The sequence below is a fragment of the Gopherus flavomarginatus genome, chromosome 11 (genome assembly GCF_025201925.1).
Source record: "Gopherus flavomarginatus isolate rGopFla2 chromosome 11, rGopFla2.mat.asm, whole genome shotgun sequence".
NCBI lineage: Eukaryota > Metazoa > Chordata > Testudines > Testudinidae > Gopherus > Gopherus flavomarginatus.
In genome coordinates, this window is record NC_066627.1 from 28,806,149 (window position 1) to 28,826,719 (window position 20,571).

At 40.7% G+C, this 20,571-nt stretch overlaps 2 protein-coding genes across 6 annotated transcripts in view; one reads left to right on the plus strand and one right to left on the minus strand.

Annotated features, from left to right (window-relative positions):
• LOC127030720 (uncharacterized) overlaps positions 1 to 20,571 on the plus strand; it is a 549,169-nt gene that overhangs the window by 111,332 nt on the left and 417,266 nt on the right. The window lies entirely within an intron of this gene.
• Positions 1 to 20,571, minus strand: part of PTPRT (protein tyrosine phosphatase receptor type T) — a 778,873-nt gene that overhangs the window by 96,378 nt on the left and 661,924 nt on the right. For 4 of the 5 annotated variants that reach the window (XM_050917256.1, XM_050917255.1, XM_050917252.1 and 1 more), the window contains exons 14-15: positions 17,324 to 17,459; positions 811 to 840 (exon numbers count right to left, since the gene is read on the minus strand). In XM_050917256.1, the coding sequence (XP_050773213.1) occupies positions 811 to 840; positions 17,324 to 17,459 (166 nt within the window). The remainder of the gene's footprint in view (positions 1 to 810; positions 841 to 17,323; positions 17,460 to 20,571) is intronic. The other variant, XM_050917254.1, reaches the window with a different exon arrangement.

The window sequence follows — 20,571 nt, forward strand, 5'->3', positions numbered from 1 at the left end:
AGCAGAATTTAGCCCCTGAGGGTCAAATTCAGATCATGTATCAAAGAAACTTACTCTCACTGAAGTCAAAGAAGGCAAATAGTTTTTGCAAGTGAGACTCCTTTGACATACCCAATAACTGCCACACAGGCATTTCCTGGATGTGTGGCATCTGTGCATGAACCATTTTCACTAGCATAAACAACTGACTTCAATGTGCACTGTAGTCGCTGGGGCTGAGCAGCAGGCTTGGATCAAATATCTGAACCATGTAAACATCAAATGATCTAGACTGGAAGCCAGTATGTTACAGGTCTGGCCTAAGATTGAAATATTTGCTGGTTTAAAGTCTGACCCTGATACCCTAAATCGGAAATGTAAACAAAGACAAGGGGAGGCCCCCTTGGAAATTTATTATATTTTAAAGTAGTTTGTCCCTAAGACAAAGCAATTCCAACCAACAGTTCTTAGAAGTGAATTTCGAAGAATCTGGATACGGAGGACTGAACTATCAAAACGGAGGCAATGTAGGTCTCTCCACTTGCACACCTGCATTTAGAGCATTGCAATTGTAAACTGACATTTCTGTGCACACACTTACTTGTTCTGAAGAGACGTGTGTAAGTACAATGCATGAAACAATGAAAAAATAGTATGAAAATGAAGAAATAAAAATGCAGGCTATCTGAAGAACAAAGATCAGTGAAATGGTAAAAAAACAAAACAAAACCCCAACTGAAAAAGGAGAAAACCACATAAACACCCCACCCTACCCCCAGTACCACTATAATGAGCATGCTCAAGAAAAGTCATCTCCAGCTAGGTACTTACAAGTAATAGGAGTAGGAATATGCATTTCTTCTAAACATTGATGGGCAGTCAGATGAAGAAAATGTCCAAAAGGGGGGAAGAAGAAAAAAAAACCATAATTAGACTTATATGAAATCTTCTTTATTTGAAAAGTACACAGTATTTCAGTGCCATCACTTCTATTGAGTTACTTGCTTCTTTTCCCAAGTTTTTCCTGAGAAACAGCATGGCCCACTGGATAGCATGCTGGATTTGGGGTCAGGAGATTTGGGCTCTGTTCCCAGTTCTGCTGCTGACTTGCTGTGTCCCCTTGGACAACTCAATTCATCTTTCTGTGACTCAATTTCCTCATCTGAAAAATGTGGATGAAGATACTTACCTATCTCTGTAAAGTACTTTGAGATCTTTGGATGAAAAGCATTTTATAAAAGCTAAATATTATATGAAATAGAATGAGATGAGTAAATATTGTGCATCTTTTCGATATCTATATGTCTGAATAAACAAAGCATTGAATAATCAAGTCTCATGAAACTCTAAATTGCTTATTGATTAAGGTAGCACAAAAGGATGGTGGGTAGATAGTTACTCATTAATGTTCTATGTCACTAATTAACCATGGATAATTGCTAAGGATTTCCTATTACAAATTCTCTATGACAGGCTTCAGAAGATTTTGATACATTGCATCACAAGGAAATGTGTTATGGCAAACACATATAGCATAGTGCATGAGGTTTTCCCCACTGGAGAACACTGGGGAAGCAAAGAGCTTCTTATCACAGGTTACGCCACAAGATATGGCACAATGTACTGCAACACAAAGTACTGTACAGCATCTTGACAAACACGAAATGTTGATCATCACAGGTGACAAGCTGAGTCACAACAGAAAAGGAGGGATGAAAGAACACAAACTTCAACTTACTCTACAACTTTACCTTTGTTGTTTCGGCCACTACCCATCCTGGCACAGACTTTCCAAATGTAGACATGTGACATTAAAGTACAATTGTATGTTTAATCTGCACATGCAATTATCATGGCTTCACATGGAAACCTAGTAGCTGGGCATATACATGGTTAATTTGTCACATTTGCATACACAATTACCCATTTTGTGTATGCAGTCACAGTAATTGGTGCTCAGAGATTGGGCATACCATCACACATGCATTTGGTATTCCTTTTCTTGTTGCAAATATGATCTGCTTCATTTTCTCACTCATGTACAATTTGCTGCCTACAAAGAGATTTCCTCAGGGGAAGTACAGCTAATTACAGATGTGCAAAATTATTACATTAAAACTACATGTTTTGCCTCATAATGGATCTTGTTAAAAACTTAAAATGCAGGCCAGAATCCCAAAGGTTCCCAAACCTTTCGAGTGACTCTGGAATGCATAGCTAAGCACATCTGGCCTCATTTAGGAAATCACATGAAATTCAGGGTTCCACATGATTTTGACAATGTAGCCATTTTCACTGAGTTTCATTATGAGATTCTGAGTTCATTTGAACCTAACATCAAAGAGAACCTTGAGAATTATCAGACACAAACGTGATTTGTTGGGGAAAAGTCAGCATGGCTTTCGAAATGGGAAGTCATGCGTCACCAAGTTATTAGAATTATTTGAGGATGTCAACAAGCATATGAATAAGGGTGACCAAGCTGATACAGTGTACTTGGATTTTTAGAAAGCATTTGAGAAGGTCGCTTAGCAAGGGCTCTTGAGGAAACTAAGCAGTCATGGGATAACAGGGAAGGTTTTGTTTAAAAGATACAGTAAAGTAGAAAAGTTTGCAGATGATACAAAATTATTCAAGATAGTTAAGTCCAAAGCTGACTATGAAGAGTTATGGGAGATCTCACAAAACTGGGTGACTGGACAACAAAATGTCAGATGAAATTCGAGATTGATAAATGCAAAGTAATGCACACTGAAAAAAATAATCCCAACTACACATATATAATGAAGGGATCTAAATTAGCTGTTACCATTCAAGAAAGAGTTCTGGGAGTGACCGTGGATAGTTCTCTAAAAACTTCAGCTCAGTGGGAAGCAGCAATCAAAAATGCTACCTGAATGGTAGGAACTATTAGGAAAGGGAAGGAAAATAGGACTGAAAATATCACAATACCACTACATTAATCCATGGTGTGCCCACACCTTGAATACTGTGTTCTGTTCTGGCTGACTCATCTCTAGGGCCCTACCAATTTCATGATTGTGAAAAATGTGTCACGGCCCATGAAATAAGGCCTTCCCTATGAAATCTGATCTCCCCCTTGCTGCTATGAGCACCCCAGTCAGGGGGCTCCTAGCTGCAAGTCCCAGCTGAGCTGGGGAGAGAGAGGCCTTTTCCTTCCCCTGCACCCTCGCTCTCGGGGGAGATCAGACCCACCTCCCAGTGCCTCCCCTGCTGCAGAAAGCTCCAGCCTCCAAGGTTTCTGCAGCTGGAGGAGATTTTTGGAGGTGGGTCTGATATCCCCCTGCTCCTGGGAGTGCCCAGGCTAGGGAGGCTCCTAGCTGTGAGCCCCTGCTGGACTGGGAGAGGACAGGACTTGTCCTTCCCTTGCATGGCAGCTGGGGCGAGGTGGTGGTGAGATCAGATCCACTTCTGGGTTGGGACCTCCAGGGTTAGAACACTGAAATTTCAGATGTAAACAGCTGAAAATGTGAAATTGGCCAATTTAAAAACTCTCTGCCCATCAAATTGATCAAAATGGCCCGTGAATTTGGTAGGGCCCTACCCATCTCTGAAAGGATATAGTGAACTGGAAAAAGTTCAGAGGAGGGCAACAAAGATAATCAAGGGTATGGAATGATTTAAAAAAAAGAGTAAAAAGATTAGGGTTGTTCAGTTTAGAAGAGAGATTACTAAAGGGAATATGATAGAAGTCTATAAAATCATGAATAATGTGGAAAAAGTGAATAGAGAAGGCTTATTTACCCTTTGGCACAATATAAATCCCAGGGGTCACCCAATGAAATTAATAGGCAGCAGGTTTAATACAAATAAGAGGAAATACTTTTTCATATAACGCACAACTAACCTGTGGAACGTGTTGCCGTGAGATGTTGTGATGGATAAAAGTAGAACTGGCTTCACCAAGATTGTTAGAGATACAACCCCTGCTCCGGGCAACTCCAAACCTCTGACTGCCAGAAGCCAGGAGGGGAAGACAGAGATGGATCATTCCATAATTGCCCTGTTCTGTAAACTCCCCTTGAAGCTCTGGGCCATTGTCAGAGACAGGATACTGGGCAAGATGGATCATTAGTCTGAGCCAGTATGACCATTATGTTCTTATGTGGAGAGATCTGGGAAATGAGAACCCATGCAGATGAAAGCCAAAAGCAATATTCCAAAAACTGAAGTGCACAGTGATTTTCACAGTGTTGCCAACTCTAGTGATTTTAATTGTGATTCTTGCAATATTTTGTGTTTTTCTTGAAGTCCCAGCTTCTGAAGTTGTGTGATTTCATGAGAATTGCATCTTTCATTAAAAGAAAATAGAAGTTTCCAGCCCTGAAGGTTGTGGGACAAACCAGAAGGCAGAATTTTTCTTTTAAAAGGCCCATTAGTTTTAAGCCCACCTAATGATTTTTGAGGGCTTGAATAATTATTTTTGCATGCTTGGGGCTGGCTACGTTCCACACATCTCTAGGACTCCCAAACTCTCTTTTCTTTTAATATCATCATAGTGACTCTCTAAAAGCCAGGGTTAAGGAAAGGTGGAGAATAAATTAAAGTTCCCCTTAAAGATTAAAACTTAAAGATTACAAAAAAGCATTGGAATCCAAGGAGGTGCCTTTTGTTTCTATTCATGTGCAGAAGTTTCTCCATATGTCATTTGCTCCGTCTCTTCTTCTTACCTACTGAGGATGTAACCACAATTATTTTCTGTAAAGCCCAATCTAATGCAGTCAAGGATTTTCTTTTAAACATCCAGTACAGCTGACCTCTTAACTACCTAAATCCAGTCATTGAAACATGGTGACTAACTTGAACTGGGTTTTGGGGCTTTTTGCAATGCTAAATCCCTGCTTCCTACTGCAGAACATCTGGCTCCAGAGATGGAGGTGGAAGGAGTCAGGTCAGACTTTTAGTTATGCTGTTTGACTGGCCTAACTTTCATTTGATAGTGAAAGTCAGACAGCTAAAACAGAGCATATCCCATAGTCTGTGTTTCTTAGGGACTAGATATAGCCATATTTACCATCTCTATATAGGTAATATCACACACACAGAGAGAGAGAGAGAATGGTGCTTCCTGTCTCTTGCTCCTAGTCTCAGCCTTCTTGGCCAGCCACTCCCAATCTCTTCCACCCCAATTCCCAGTCCATTTTCCTCCTAGTGGCAGCTAGCATTCCCAGTCTTCTCCCCCTCCCAACCCGCGTCCCGGCTTCTTGTTTCAATCTATTCCCCACCCTGAGTGGTCCATCTCCTGTCCCATCTGTCATAAACAGATAGCTAAGGGTTAATGTCTCTTTCACCTGAAGCACCTGACCAGAGGACCAATCAGGAAACCGGATTTTTTCAACTTTGGGTGGAGGGAATTGAGTGTCTAAGGTCTTTTGTTTTCTGCCTGCCTGCTTTCTCTGAGCTTTGGAGAAGTAGTTTCTTTTTTCTAGTCTTCTGTTTCTAAGTGTAAGGACAAAGAGATCAGATAGTAAGTTCTATGGTTTCTTTTCTTTGGTATTTGCATGAATATAAGTGCTGGAGTGCTTTGATTTGTATTCTTTTTGAATAAGGCTGTTTATTCAATATTCTTTTAAGCAATTGACCCTGTGTTGTATCATCTTAATACAGAGAGAACATTTGTACTTATTTTTCTTTCTTTTTATATAAAGCTTTCTTTTAAGACCTGTTGGAGTTTTTCTTTACTTCAGGGAAATTGAGTCTGTACTCACCAGGGAATTGGTGGGAGGAAGAAATCAAGGGGAGATTTGTGTGTTGGATCGCTAGCCTGATTTTGCATTCCCTCTGGGGAAATAGGAAAGTACTTTTTGTTTCCAGGATTGGGAACGGAGAGGGGGAGTCCCTCTGTGTAGTTTCACAGAGCTTGTGTCTGTGTATCTCTCCAGGAGCACCTGGAGGGGGGAAGGGAAAAAGGATTATTTCCCTTGGTTGTGAGACTCAAGGGATTTGGGTCTTGGGGTCCCCAGGGAAGGTTTTTCAGAGGGACCAGAGTGCCCCAAAACACTCTAATTTTTTGGGTGGTGGCAGCAGGTACCAGGTCCAAGCTGGTAACTAAGCTTGGAGGTTTTCATGCTAACCCCCATATTTTGGACGCTAAGGTCCAAATCTGGGACTAAGGTTATTACACCATCTGCATTCAAATCAGAGAAATTTCTCTTCCATGCTGCCTGAGTTAAGCATGGGGGGCAGGGGCATTTAGAGCTCAGGAGAGATAGCAGCACTGCTTTCAGTTCTGGTGCAGTAGCTCAGAGCAGTAATTGAAAGGACAGTTCTGCTCATCCAGACTGGAGCATGCTCAGTGTGGATGGAATTTTTAAACTGCAAAGCCCTAGAAAATCTCTGCTAAGCATGGGTAAAATGATTTTCCAAGGAATTATAACTTGGCCAAATTTGTGTGGATTTTCAAGGGGAGGTCAAGCATAGGGATGCTAGACATTTTCAAAAAAAGGGTCACCATAATTTAACATTGGCAAAACAACATATTTTCCCCCTATAATCCTTGAAATGGCTGTACCATTTTGTCTTAAATTTTCCCAAAAAATTCAGCCTGAGGCAGACAGCTGACATGGAAAATTTCAGCCACATGGTTAAAGTTTGGCAAAGTTATAAGCAACTGGAAACAGGGTCTTATAATGGGAAGTTTCAGGCAATCTTAATAATAGGCACTGCTACCAGCCTCACCTATAATAGACACAGAATGTCTTTCTTAAACATCGATACAGAAGGGGAGGTGGGTGTTTCACCACTGAATGTACAAATACCCATTGAGCAGCTCCTTCCCATGACCCAAGTCTTTGTCACATTGTAACAGGCGGTTGGGTTTTAATTAATTAGTTTCAGATTTCAACCTTAATCCAGAATAAAGAGCTAATTTTCTTAAAAGGAACTAATTCCAGATTTATAACCCCCCTCCCACCTTCATTTTGCCGCAAGAAGTCTTTGAGGAATTTATTTACAGCAGACAGCGACAGGCTGTCTGATCCTATTTATTCAGTCTCACACTTCCAGGGGTCACTAGAGGCTCTGTCCTCACAAACATGTAACACTGAAGAGCATCACATTCTTGACTCTCTAGGGAAATGTAAGTCACAATTTTGGAGGAGTTAAAACTATTAAGATAAAATAAGAACTGGCCAACATCCAAACTATTAAGGGGCCCAAAACAGTGAAAAAGTACCTGCACAATAAAAAGTTACACCAAAGTCTTTCTGGCTTCAAGAAGCATTTAGTAACCAGCCATATTATTTTATTATACTTTTTATGTTAGGCAATATTCAACTAACATCACAAGTGAACAAACTATCTTCTATAGAATATTGGGAAAGCATCAGATGTTGGCGTTCTGTATTCTGAAGTTCGGACAAACTAGATGTCTGTCAACATTGGGAAAATGAGTGGGCTTAAATGAGTATGTTTTTAAGTACTTGTGTAGACAAAGACAAAGATCTACTCTGGTTTCAAAGAGGATGAGATAAAAGTGCATTAACTAAGTGTTTATGTGTGTGAGCAGGATCCACATGGGCAGTGTGTATGCAGCAGGCAACTGTAGGTTATAGTCACACCCCAACTTACCGCAAACTAAATGTTTATATAGACAAGCCCTTAGTATCTAGAGTAGGCAAAGACAGTCCTATTTAAAAACATGTTAGCTGGTCCAGGGTGACTGTGGAGTTAAATTGACACATGTAAGCCCACCATTCATTTTTTCCCTATAGAAGAAAACTCAAGCTAGTTTGGTATGGTTATTCAACTTCAAATACGGGTATTTAACTGAGTCATGCAGACAAGTTTGGTAGCTTCACACATTTGCCAAACTAAAAGGGTTTGAACACATCCAAACCAAACTGAAGGCCAGGGTCTTTGTCCAAGTCTATGTAGATAAGGTTCAGAGAAGCATTGTAATTTGGAGGTGTTTATAAGAACCAGGAGTAACTTTTGACAATTCAGGTGTCCTTGTTTTGGCAGTGCGGGGTTCTCAATCTCTCTTCATCCTTCAACTCTGTACAGCAGTTAACAAAATACTTCATTCAGAAAAAATCAGATTGATTGTGTCTATTACTGATTACCTGTAATGCCCTGAGCTACGAACAGATGTTACTGTGGTATCTTCCAGCTCCATGTGAAGGCGGTGCCTCAAGTTTGTCTATTTAAATAACTTATTTTCTGCATCATTGCCTAGAAAGACAAGACTATCTTGTACAAGTGCCTCTGCAGGCTGAGAGATGATTCCTTTAAGTAGGTTAGAATTCAAAGAGGTTAAGCTGCTTGTGTTTTTGTTTGTACAACGAGAGAAGAAATCTGTTATGAAAGGACTTATGCAGCAGTGGTGTGTGTGTGTGTGTGTGTAGTGTGCTGCTGTTGTTTTTTTAAGCCACACATCACAAGATATTCATATCAATCTATGGCCCTGTATGGTGTTCCCCATAACAAGATCTGGTCCCAATCTGCCTTAGTTTACAAGTGAAATTTGTTGAGTAGGTTCAATGCCATCTCTAATGGACACTTGCCCACCTGAACTCCCACTCTCAACCTCAATTTGACATGACTGGTTGTGTCCATTCAAAAGAAGTCCAGAACTGATATAAGAGGTGTGTTTGAAGGAAGATCAAAGTATACTAGCGGCTCCAAAACACTTTTGTACACTCTTCTTGCCTCAAAAAGGACAAAAGAGTCACCTATACACTAGCCAATTGTTCTCAGAGAATTATGCCCACCCTGGCTGGCTCACAACATTGTTGATGATGGTGCACAGCCAAAGAGGTACACAGGGAAAAACAGAACACAATGATTTCATTTGTATGCAGCCAAAAGAGGGAAAATGAGTAGAGAAAGAAGTTTCATTTCCAAGCTGTAGGAAGCAGAGGTGACCTGAAACTGAAACTTCAATTTCCACTCCCTTTAAATTTCCAGAAGGTCCAGATTCTAATCCCCCGTCTATTCCTATATTGTGGATAGTTTTTTGATTCTGCATCTAATTTGAATGTGGTCACTGTTCTTGCAAAGTTTCAGAATGAAATGGTGGAAATCTCACAAGAACAGCTCACCTTGCAAGAATTTCACCATTCATGATAGCTGAAATATCGCCAAATTGGATCTCAGAAGGGTATAAATAGAGCCATGAAAATCTGTGGATATCCTCTTTATATCCATGGATATCTGCATCCGCAGACCATTTTTGAGGTTTGGATGCAGACACAAACTTTGTATCTGCACAAGGCTCTAGGTATGGACCAGGTTGTGATATGTCATTCCATATTCCTTATGAAAATATGCTTATGATATGAGTAGGACATAACTGAGATATACTTTATGCAAGATGGCTAATGTGAGATATCATTGGAAAGGTTATGATTTACTGAATGTGATTGTCCTATTTGTATGCATGTATCATTTCTGTATCTGAAATTAGGAATATTGACTATATATCTGTAGTTCAACTATGCTACTTTGGGTGACACTCACTGTTAACACTTCAGGTACAACAATGGAAAAGCCAGGCAGGGCAGATGGCCCATCAACAAGGCCAATGGACTGTAAAGAGCTTAGTCTTCCTATGAACCTGTGAGTTAGCCTGTGAAGAATGGCTGCAAGGGCCCTACAGAGGTATGTAACCATGTCACCTGATATTGGAACCCATCTTGAATTCTGTACTTTTCCATGAGAAGCTGGGGTGAGGGGAGGGGAGGAGGGAGGTCAAACTAGGAAACAAAGGAACTCCTGCCTTATGTAAATCCTATGTAAGGGTAGGAGTGAGGTAATCCAGGTCGTCAGTGTTCCCCTGCTACACCACCAAAGATGACTTCTGGAAACAACTAAGACTGAACTGAGGGAAAGAACTGGGCCCAGGCTAGAACGATATCTGGCCTATGAAGAAGATTATTAAAACCAAATTTAGGGTGAGGCTTTCCATATAACCAGTTTCTTTAGTGTATTAAGTTTAGTTTGTGTGCTCCATTTTATTTTCTTAGTAATCTGCCTTGTTCTGTCTGCTTCCTCCTTAACTACTTAAAATGCACCTATTATAGTTAATAAATGTATTTCTGGTTTACAATATAACCCAGTTTATGCAATTTCTAACTGGAGGGTGGGCAAGAAGTGTGCACATCTCCCTTCCACATTGAGGGAAGAGGCGAATTTCATAATATACCTTTGCGTCTGTACTCCAAGGGAGGTGGACATCTGAGTGCTGGAGCAAGTCCCTTCTGCTGAGTCTTCCCAGAGCTGATCTGCACCTGGGTGGCCCTGCCTGTGTGTGTGTTAGAGGAGGTTTTAAGAGAGTAAAGAGGGCCCATGCTGGCAGAACAGGTAGACTCAGTGGTATCTTCAGCACTTCAGGTGGCTTCCCAAGGGGTCCAACCTGTCACACAGGTATGGGTCCGAACATTGCCTACTCTTCTCACCTCAACTAAAAGGATGTGAAAAAGGACAATAATCCAGTGACTGTATATACATACCACATAAACAACCTGTTAACTCTATAAAGTAGCCCCTGAGTTTCCTCCTGGTCACTAAGGAATTATTATTTATACGGTGTAGTAACCACGCATAAGCACTTTACAAAACAAAGTTGATGACAATTTCTGCTTCGAAAAAGCTTAGAATCTAACTTGGATGCAACTAATTACTTACCTCTGCTTCTTAGGATTCTTACTCCTTGGTCACCTAGCCTTTTGCTGGCTCTCCAGCTTACAATTCAAGAGCGAGGATTACACAGTGATGATGGACCAAATCCGCAGATGGCGTAGATCAGCACAGCTCCACTGCGATCAGTGAAGGCGATGGATGCAAGCTGATTTACACCAGCTGAGGATCTGGCTCAATTTCTTTAAAGAAATAAAATTACCTCCTGCAATTCTACTTCCGATAATCCTCTATAATGATATTCTCAAACTCTCGTGCTGGAAGCTGGAGAAGCAGTGACAGGTCAGATCAGCAGTGAGTAAGAATCCAGCATGGATATTTTTAAAAATATGCAGACCAAATAGTGGACCAATGCAGGAAAACTTCACGGATCAAGTGGATTTTACAGAGGGCGTTGACAGAAGAGATGAGGTGGTTGGAAAACAAAGATATGTGAGCCTCTACCAAGCACAGGGAACAGCCTAAGAAATGGCACAAAGTTGGGACCAAGAAAGGGACCAGAAAAAAGACTGAAGGGTTAATGATGGAGAAATCCTAATCTGTGGAACCTCTTTGTGAGCATGCATGCAGGTCTGATTAAATAAATCCTAGAATACCTAAGGAACAGACTGAAGAGATCTCTGAGCCATTAATGATTATCTTTGAGAATTTGTGGAGGATGGATGAGATCCCAGAGGACTGGAAAAGGTCAAATATAGGACCTATATATACAAAGGGAACAAGGACAACCCAGGGAATTATAGACCAGTCATCTTAACTTCAGTACCGGGAACATAATGAGCAAATAATCAGTCCACCTGTAAGCATCTAGAAGATAATAAGGTGATAACTGTTATATCCTTGGGGGCAACAGTTTTAGGAAGAAATCACTGGAGACACAGAGAGCTGCAAACCTTTCACGTCAACCAAATGCACAACAATAATAGTAACAGTCAGCATGGATTTGTCAAGAACAAATCATGTCCCACCAACCTAATATCCTTATTTGACAAGGTAACAAGTCTTGTGGATGTGGGGAGCAGTAGATGTGATATATCTTGACTTTAGTGAGGCTTCTGAGACTGTATCACATGACCTTCTCGTAAGTAAGCTAGAGAAATATAGCCTAGATGAACCTATGATAAGGTGGGAGCACAACTGGTTGGAAAACCATACTCAGAGAGTAGTTATCAATGGTTCAGAGTCAAGCTGGAAGGGTATATTGGGTGAGGTCCCGCAAGAATCAGTCCTGGATCCAATTCTATACAATATCTTCATAAATTATTTGGACAATGGAATAGGGAGTACACTTATAAAGTTTGCAGACAATATCAAGCTGAGGGAGATAGCAAGCCCTCTGAAGGACAGTATTAGAATTCAATATGATCTTGACAAACTGGAGAAATGATCTGAAATAAACAGGATGAAATTCAATAAGGACAAATGCAAAGTACTACACTTAGGAAGGAATAATCAATTGCACGTATACAAAATGGGAAATGATTGCCTAGGAAGGAATATTGCAGAAAAGGATCTGGGGTTTATAGCAAATCACAAACTAAATAAGAGTTAATAATGGAATACTGTTGCTAAAAAAGCAAACATCATTCTGGGATGGTAAGCAAAATACGAGAATTAATTCTTCCACTCTACTTAGCACTGATGAGACCTCCTCTGGAGTATCGTGCCCAGTTCTGGGCATCACACTTTGGGAAAGATGTGGACAAATTGGAGAAAGGTGTGTTTGTTTTCTTCACAGCAACATATATGACGAATAACAAGACACCACAGGTCAACAGAATTATGAGAGAGGCTATCAATGCTGAAAGGAACCAGGAATGGGATGCACAAAAAGAATTAGGCATTGTGACACTACTGCGTCACACTGCCTAACTTTTAGGCATTTGGTAAAATAACTGCAATACACAACGTCTGAGTCAGGCACCTAAGCTCCTGTACAACGAACAGGGAGAGATAAGCACCTTAGAATGCAATTAACAAAAGCTAGCATGCTAGGCGGGGAGCAGTCTAAGCTAGCCAGTAGAAGATGTAATCTAGAGGGGTGTGCACTAAGACACACAGATATAGATACCTAAACGTGGGCTGCAGCAAGGTGTCTATATTATCTTGTGATTCAGATCCAGGAATCCTCTTTAGACTTACTGGCCTTATGCTGTTTTAGCAAGAAGTGTGGGGTGGGAGGAATGACTCAGAGTGAGAGAGCGCACACGCACGCACACAAGCATGAGAATGACTCTGTAGCCTGGTGGTTAGAGCACCCACCCAAGATGGGGAGAGCCGAGATCCAGCCGCCTTTTTCCAATGACTCAAATTACTTATCCAAAGTGCAACAGCTTTAACAGAAGAGATTGAGGGAGCTTCACATCAGAATATCCCATAGCCCAGTGGTTAGGGCACTCACTTGAGTTATGGCACATCCTGTTCAAAACCAATCAACCCCATCACCAGAGCGTGAATGCAATTCACAAAGCAATCACACTATATCTGACCTATTAGTCCTCAGCCTCAAAGGAAACCTGCACAACACTTTCAAAAGATGAGCCTGGGAACTTAATTTCATTACTGGACACTAAAAAGCATGAACTGAACTAACATACTGGATTTCAGAGTAGAAGCCGTGTTAGTCTGTATCCGCAAAAAGAAAAGGAGTACTTGTAGCACCTTACAGACTAACAAATCTATTTGAGCATAAGCTTTCGTGGGCTACAGCCCACTTCTTCTGACAATAATCTATAACCCACCGACCCCCTCTTTTTGTCCTATGACTACAGAGGTGTTAACGGACCTTTTGAATATGTGCTAATTACTTATGCCAAGCAGTATGCCCCGCCTTGCATTTTACTGTGATGCTGAGAGCACCTTTCCTAGACCTGAAGGAGAGCTTTGTGTGGCTCCAAAGCTTGTATCTCTCCCCAACAGAAGTTGGTCCAAAAAAATATTACATCACCCACTTTGTCTCGCTAATGAGTTTTTAAGGCATTCAGTAGTGATATAATTAACAGATAATTTATATGCTCAAGTATTATTTTATTTGCATGTGTCAATGGGTGCAATGAATGAACATGCATTTTTGTAGACATATCTTTGTGTGCCCTTCTTTGACTTTTCAGCAGTGTGCACTACAAAAAGGGGCAAATAAGCTGAAGGAAAGTTTTAATACTGTCTAGGAATGAGTGCTATACCCTGCATCCTCTCAGTCACATGAGTAGTTCTCACTCATGCGCGTAGACCACCAAAGTCAATGGGGCTACTCAAATATGTAAATGGTAGCTGTCCAACTAAGGCTGTGTTGGATCAGGCAGCTCAGGTTTCATCTAGGATCAGAAATGTAGTAGGAAGAGAGACTGAGATATAAGCCCTTGTATTAGAGGCCTGGTCTGAGACAGGACCTCCTTATAGAATTTGGCAAGAACAGGGCTGATATTGCAGAAATACACATTCCTAAGAAATGCTAGTTACAGAGTACTTATGCAAACACATCCCAATACTAAGGTACCAGAGCATTTTGATATTAAGGATGGTACAAAAACATTTCCCATGGATAACAGGAACACACTGATCCCTTTTAAAAGATAAGGTTAAAATGACAATATATAATAAAGATGTTTTAATTAAACCAACATGTACAAAATAATGGGTAATAACTAGCCATGTCAGGGAGCAGTAACTAACTATATCAAAGGGGCAGTACTAACTTGTTTCTATTGGGGTATAAAAATGTATCTCAAAGGGAGTATCTTTGGCCAGCATAGGGAGCAGTGGAAAGTCCCACCACTACGTAAGCTGTGTCCACTGTCACGAGCCTACATATCTTTGTAGTCTGCCAGATGCTGTTACTGTGCTTCGTCAACAATAAACCTAGCCAGGTGCCTTTGCTAAAAAAACAAGTCTGTAAATTTATTAGGCAGTTTAATTAAGGTCTGCTATCTCCATTATCTGAGCAGAGCTGGGACAGCACACTGAATAAATATGTACGCAGCCAACAACTGACCGCACCAATCATGTTGAAAAGTAGAGTTAGCATCAGAAAAGTAACTGTCAAAAAACCCCAACACATGCAAAATCCCTCCTTGGTACGAAACAGATCTGTGTCCTATCTGTTTTCTGAATCATATCCGTATATTACACGGTAGGAGCTCTTAAAATGATAACAGAAAAACCAGCTACAAGCTATGCTCTATTTCAAAGTTTGAGAACCAACGGTTCACAAAGAAAGCACACAGTCACATACAATGAATTGCTTGAAAACTTTGATTGTGTCCACAGCAGCAACAGTTTCAGACAGTTTCAGCCAAACATGAACAAAATCAAACTCTCAGAAATCATTTCTCCCCACTGCAGGATTTTAACGCTCTGTCCAGTTGAACTCATGTTCCAAAGGAAATGGCTGTCTCTAAGCAAGCACAAACACATCACGCTCGGCGAGGTAACAATCACCCTAGAATAAGCCACTCCAGCATCCTCACCCTCTCACATAAAAAAAATTAAAATAAAATAAAATAAAGTAATTTTCTTCTGAAATCTCTGCCACATTTCACAGCCAGTCATTTAGAAATCATATAGGAATGCCGCATGCATCTGCAAAATCACATCTTCTCTCTCTCCAAAGGCACAATGAAGGATAATTGTAAAATAATGACAAGTTTAAGAAATGTGCAAAACAGAGTAAAATTCCAAACTGCAAAACAGCTCAAATTTCATTTTAATAACACTACTTTCACAATATAGCATCATTCATCTGAGGATCTGAAAATGCTTTACAAAATAAGCTCTCAACAAATCTTTGATATATTTTTACCCTTTTTTTCAGACAGGGAAAATGACTTTCCCATGGTTGTGCAGTGACTTGCAGACTCTGGTCTGGAACCCAGCACTCCAGGTTATAGGTCCATGCTCTAACCACAAGAGCCTCCTTCATACAGACAAGTCAAAACCAGACAATTCCACCAGATTTACTATTGTAGTGGGATTCACATAGCCCTCTAACTCCCTGGGACAAAATCTCAAAGCTAAAACGTTTCTTGTCTGCTTTCCTCCTCTAACCTCTTTACTTGTCCCAGTGGCCCTGGGCCCATTCTTGTCTCCATTCTTACTCTTCTATCTAACTTCTCACTCTCTCTAGCTCTTTCCCCTCACACTACAAACATGCTTTACTTTGTCCCAACTTACAAAAACCCACCAATGACCCCCACTTGCCCCATCTCCCTTTTAGTCACTAAGATCACTGAATATGCTGTCGATAATCACTTTCTGAAGTTCCTCACCCTTCAATTCTGTCCCAGACCTTCCCAATTCAGTCTCCACCCCTAGCACTCCACTGAAACCACTCTCACCAGTTTCTAATGACATCTTCTTCACCAAAACTTAGAATCAATACTCCGTCCCCATACTTCTTTACCTGTCAGCCACCTTCAACACACTTGACTATGCTCCTCTTCTTGAAATCCTGTCCTCCACTGGCTTCCAGGACTCAGTCTTCTCCTGATTCTCCCCTACCTCTATAATCGTTCCAGTGTGTCCTCTGGAGGGTCCTCATCCTCCTACCAGTTTTCTGTGGGGGATTCCACAGGACTCTGTCCTTGGTCCTCTTCTTTCTTCAAACCTTCTCTCTGGATAATGTCATCTACGAATGCAAATTCAACTACCATATCCATTCTGACAACTTATAGATCTCCTCCTCCAAACCTGTTTCCTTCTAATCTCCCTGCTGTCTCTCCCTGCTACCTCCTTTCTCAATTGCTGTGGACAGCGCCTCCATTCTACCTGCCTTCTTCAGCTTAGCCCTCTCTCTAGGTCCAAACACCTAGACTATGTCTACAACTTGCTGATTCTTTTTGCATAACATCTCTATGACAGGGCCTTTTCTATCCACACACACAGCTAAAACTCTTTATCCATGCTCCCATCATCTTGCATCTTTCTCTCTGGCCTTGATAAATGCAACCCTGCCCCACTGGTATCCATTCAATATGGTGCTGCAAAGATTTTCCTAGTTTGTCACTTTGACCATGTCACTCCTCTCTTTACATCCTTCCACTGGCTCCTCATTTTCTATCACATCAAATATAAGCTACTTGTATTCACTTTCAAGGCCTTCCATAGCCTACTCCTACCCTATCTATCATCTCTCAGTCCCTTTGGAGATCTTGACTCCTGCCTCATGATGTCAGCCTCTATTGCCCAGTTAATTTTTCAAACAAGCCACTTTGTGCTTTCTCCCATGCTGTCCTTAATTTGGGAGGAGCTCCCCGTAAATATCCAAAAAACCAACATATTATCCTCTTTCAAAGCCCTCCTCAAAACTCTTTTCTCATGATGCCTCCAAAACACTTGACAATGGTTAAGCTGCTGATGGGCTGGGACCACTGTCTGTCAGACTGGCCAATATTATCTCATTGTTTCCTTGTATTCTTCCAAACGTCTGCCTCCATCTGTTGTCCCTTGTCTTTGGGACATGGACTGCCTTTTTGTTCTGAGTTTGTATAGTGCCCAGCACAATGGAGCCCTGGCTTGTAGGTGCTACGTTGATACAAATAAATCACCACCACTACCACCACCACCCCCCATATTCTTTCCACTACATGAACACAAGTGGAGAGTTTTATCTCTACTGAGGTAATAGTTTTAGTAAAATACAAGCAGTCCCAGCCAGTACCTCTACAATGGAAGCAAAGCAGAGACTTACCTCCTTTTGATGGTGAGCATAGCTCCTAAGAGGATAATAACAAACATCAGAAGGCCAGCTATAACCCCAGCCATTTTCACTGTGTTGTCAGCTTGCTTTTCGGGCTCCACTGCATTGGAATTCTGGGTGGAAGCTCCTTAAAAGGTGGAGGGAGGAAGGAAATAAAAATTAGAACTTGTAGAAAATATCCCCCAGTGATCAGATTTTAATAGTTAAAACCTAATGATATACATTTAAACAAATTGCAGCAGACAAATTGTCCATCTAGCCTGATCCACTGCTTTCAGCAGTGGCTAGTACCAGATGTTTCAGAGGGAGATGTAAAGCCCAGGTATAACACACCTGATTAATTTTACAATATTATGCTATAGGGGAAAATGTCTTTTTCAGATAGCAATTGGCTTATACTCAGAAACAGGAGAATTAATAGCACTTATAATTTTAATCCTACATAGTTTAGCTGCAGGTGCTAATCTTAGGGACAGAAACAGCAAACAGCACAAAGTTTACAGTGAAGCATCCCCATAATAGTTTTGTAGCAACATTTTTTCTTCTGCAGTCAGAACAAATATGTATTTGCCACTACACTGATTACACATTCAACAAACATTAATCCAAACGCACAAAACTACCCCCTCACCTCCTCAAATTATCTATTTTGTTCCATGTATAAGTTCTTCTGTCTTTGGTAAGGCAACACAATTTTCACCTCAACAGAAAATGTACATAAGAACGGCCGTACCGGGTCAGACCAAAGGTCCATCTAGCCCAGTATCTGTCTACCGACAGTGGCCAATGCCAGGTGCCCCAGAGGGAGTGAAGCTAACAGGCAATGATCAAGTGATCTCTCTCCTGCCATCCATCTCCATCCTCTGATGAACAGAGGCTAGGGACACCATTCTTTACCCTTCCTGGCTAATAGCCATCTATGGACTTAGCCACCATGAATTTATCCAGTTCCCTTTTAAATATTGTTATAGTCCCAGCCTTTACAACCTTCTCAGGTAAGGAGTTCCACAAGTTGACTGTGTGCTGTGTGAAGAAGAACTTCCTTTTATTTGTTTTAAACCTGCTACCTATTAATTTCATTTGGTGACTCCTAGTTCTTGTATTATGGGAATAAGTAAATAACTTTTCCTTATCCACTTTCTCTACATCACTCATGATTTTATATACCTCTATCATATCCCCCCTTAGTCTCCTCTTTTCCAAGCTGAAGAGGCCTAGCCTCTTTAATCTTTCCTCACATGAGACCCTCTCCAAACCCTTAATCATTTTAGTTGCCCTTTTCTGAAGCTTTTCTAGTGCTAGAATATCTTTTTTGAGGTGAGGAGACCACATCTGTACACAGTATTCGAGATGTGGGCGTACCATGGATTTATAAAAGGGCAATAAGATATTCTCTGTCTTATTCTCGATCCCCTTTTTAATGATTCCTAACATCCTGTTTGCTTTTTTGACTGCCTCTGCACACTGCGTGGACATCTTCAGAGAACTATCCACGATGACGCCAAGATCTTTTTCCTGACTCATTGCAGCTAAATTAGCCCCCATCATATTGAATGTATAGTTGGGGTTATTTTTTCCAATGTGCATTACTTTACATTTATCCACATTAAATTTCGTTTGCCATTTTGTTGCCCAATCACTTAGTTTTGTGAGATCTTTTTGAAGTTCTTCACAATCTGCTTTGGTCTTAACTATCTTGAGTAGTTTAGTATCATCTGCAAACTTTGCCACCTCACTATTTACCCCTTTCTCCAGATCATTTATGAATAAATTGAATAGGATTGGTCCTAGGACTGACCCCTGGGGAACACCACTAGTTATCCCTCACCATTCTGAGAATTTACCATTAATTCCTACCCTTTGTTCCCTGTCTTTTAACCAGTTCTCAGTCCATGAAAGGACTTTCCCTTTTATCCCATGACAGCTTAATTTACGTAAGAGCCTTTGGTGAGGGACCTTGTCACCGTGGGCATTTAAAAATAAAAATATATTTATAAACTTACTCTTTGAAAAGCATTTCCTCTTTCACTTACTTGCCAAGGTCTGACTTCAAGGTTCTGTTTCCCCTCCAATAGTTGATCACTTTGTAGAATGTGGCTACTCAATTATTTAGGGGTGCTACTCATGAGAAGCCTATTACACCTATGTCGTGTAGACTTCACTAGCTACTGCATTGATTTCCTCCCAGATAAAATTTAAATGTGTTGAGTTTGATCCAGAAAGCCTAAAGGTTTTGTGTGACAGTCTATATTATTATGGTCACCATTTTTACAAGACTATGATAAATTTTGTACAAACTATGCCTTGTAAGGTACCATTTGAAAAGTCATAATCTGCTGAATATCATTATTCTGTCAAAATATGTGCAGCGGCACTATATGTGAGGTTATAAGATTCTAATGTATGATTGTTACTGAAATACATAGTAATTCTGGGTCCTGCATACCAATTTTTCAGAGACAAAGATACACTAGCACCCCCGACTTGTGTTAAAGGGGCATCACCGACTTAAGCAACCATCCTTCAGCAGATGGGAGGTGTAAATAAGAAATTTACAGTTCATCACAGGGATGATTCAAAGCTCACATCCACAATGGACTGTGCATCACCATGACTCAGCACAGATGTTTCTAGCACAAAAGATTGAATTATAAAGAAGGAGAAAAACATTTGACTTCATCTCTCCTCCTCCTGTCTCTCTAATCATGGCATCAACTCTCAAAGAACTAAACTAAGACAGAGTGGTCCCAGGCTGAAATGACACCCAGCCTGTGACATTTACAACTGCGTATATGGTGAGACAAAGACTTTGCTTTTACATTTACTTAGCTTGTTAAGTTAAGTATTAGCTTGCATATTACTCTTTTCTTTCTTTTGTAACCAGCCCTGACTTTTATTCATCATCACTTGTAATCATTTAAAATCTATCTTTCTGCAGTTAATATACTTATCTTATTGCTTTACTTTAACCAATGTGTTTGGATTAACCAATGTGTGGGAAACTCCTTTTGGGATAACAATGCTGGTGCATATATCATTTTCCTTTGATGAAATGACAGTCTTTCTATGAGCTTGCATTGTTCAATAGTTTGTTGGACAGTAAAAGACACATATTGCTGGGGGAACAAGGTTGGGACTAAGAGCTTGCAGATATCACCCTGTACATAATTAATAAGTGACTGGTCAGAGTGCTCTGGGAGTGAATTTGCATGCTGATGGCTGTGTGAACAGGCTAGGAG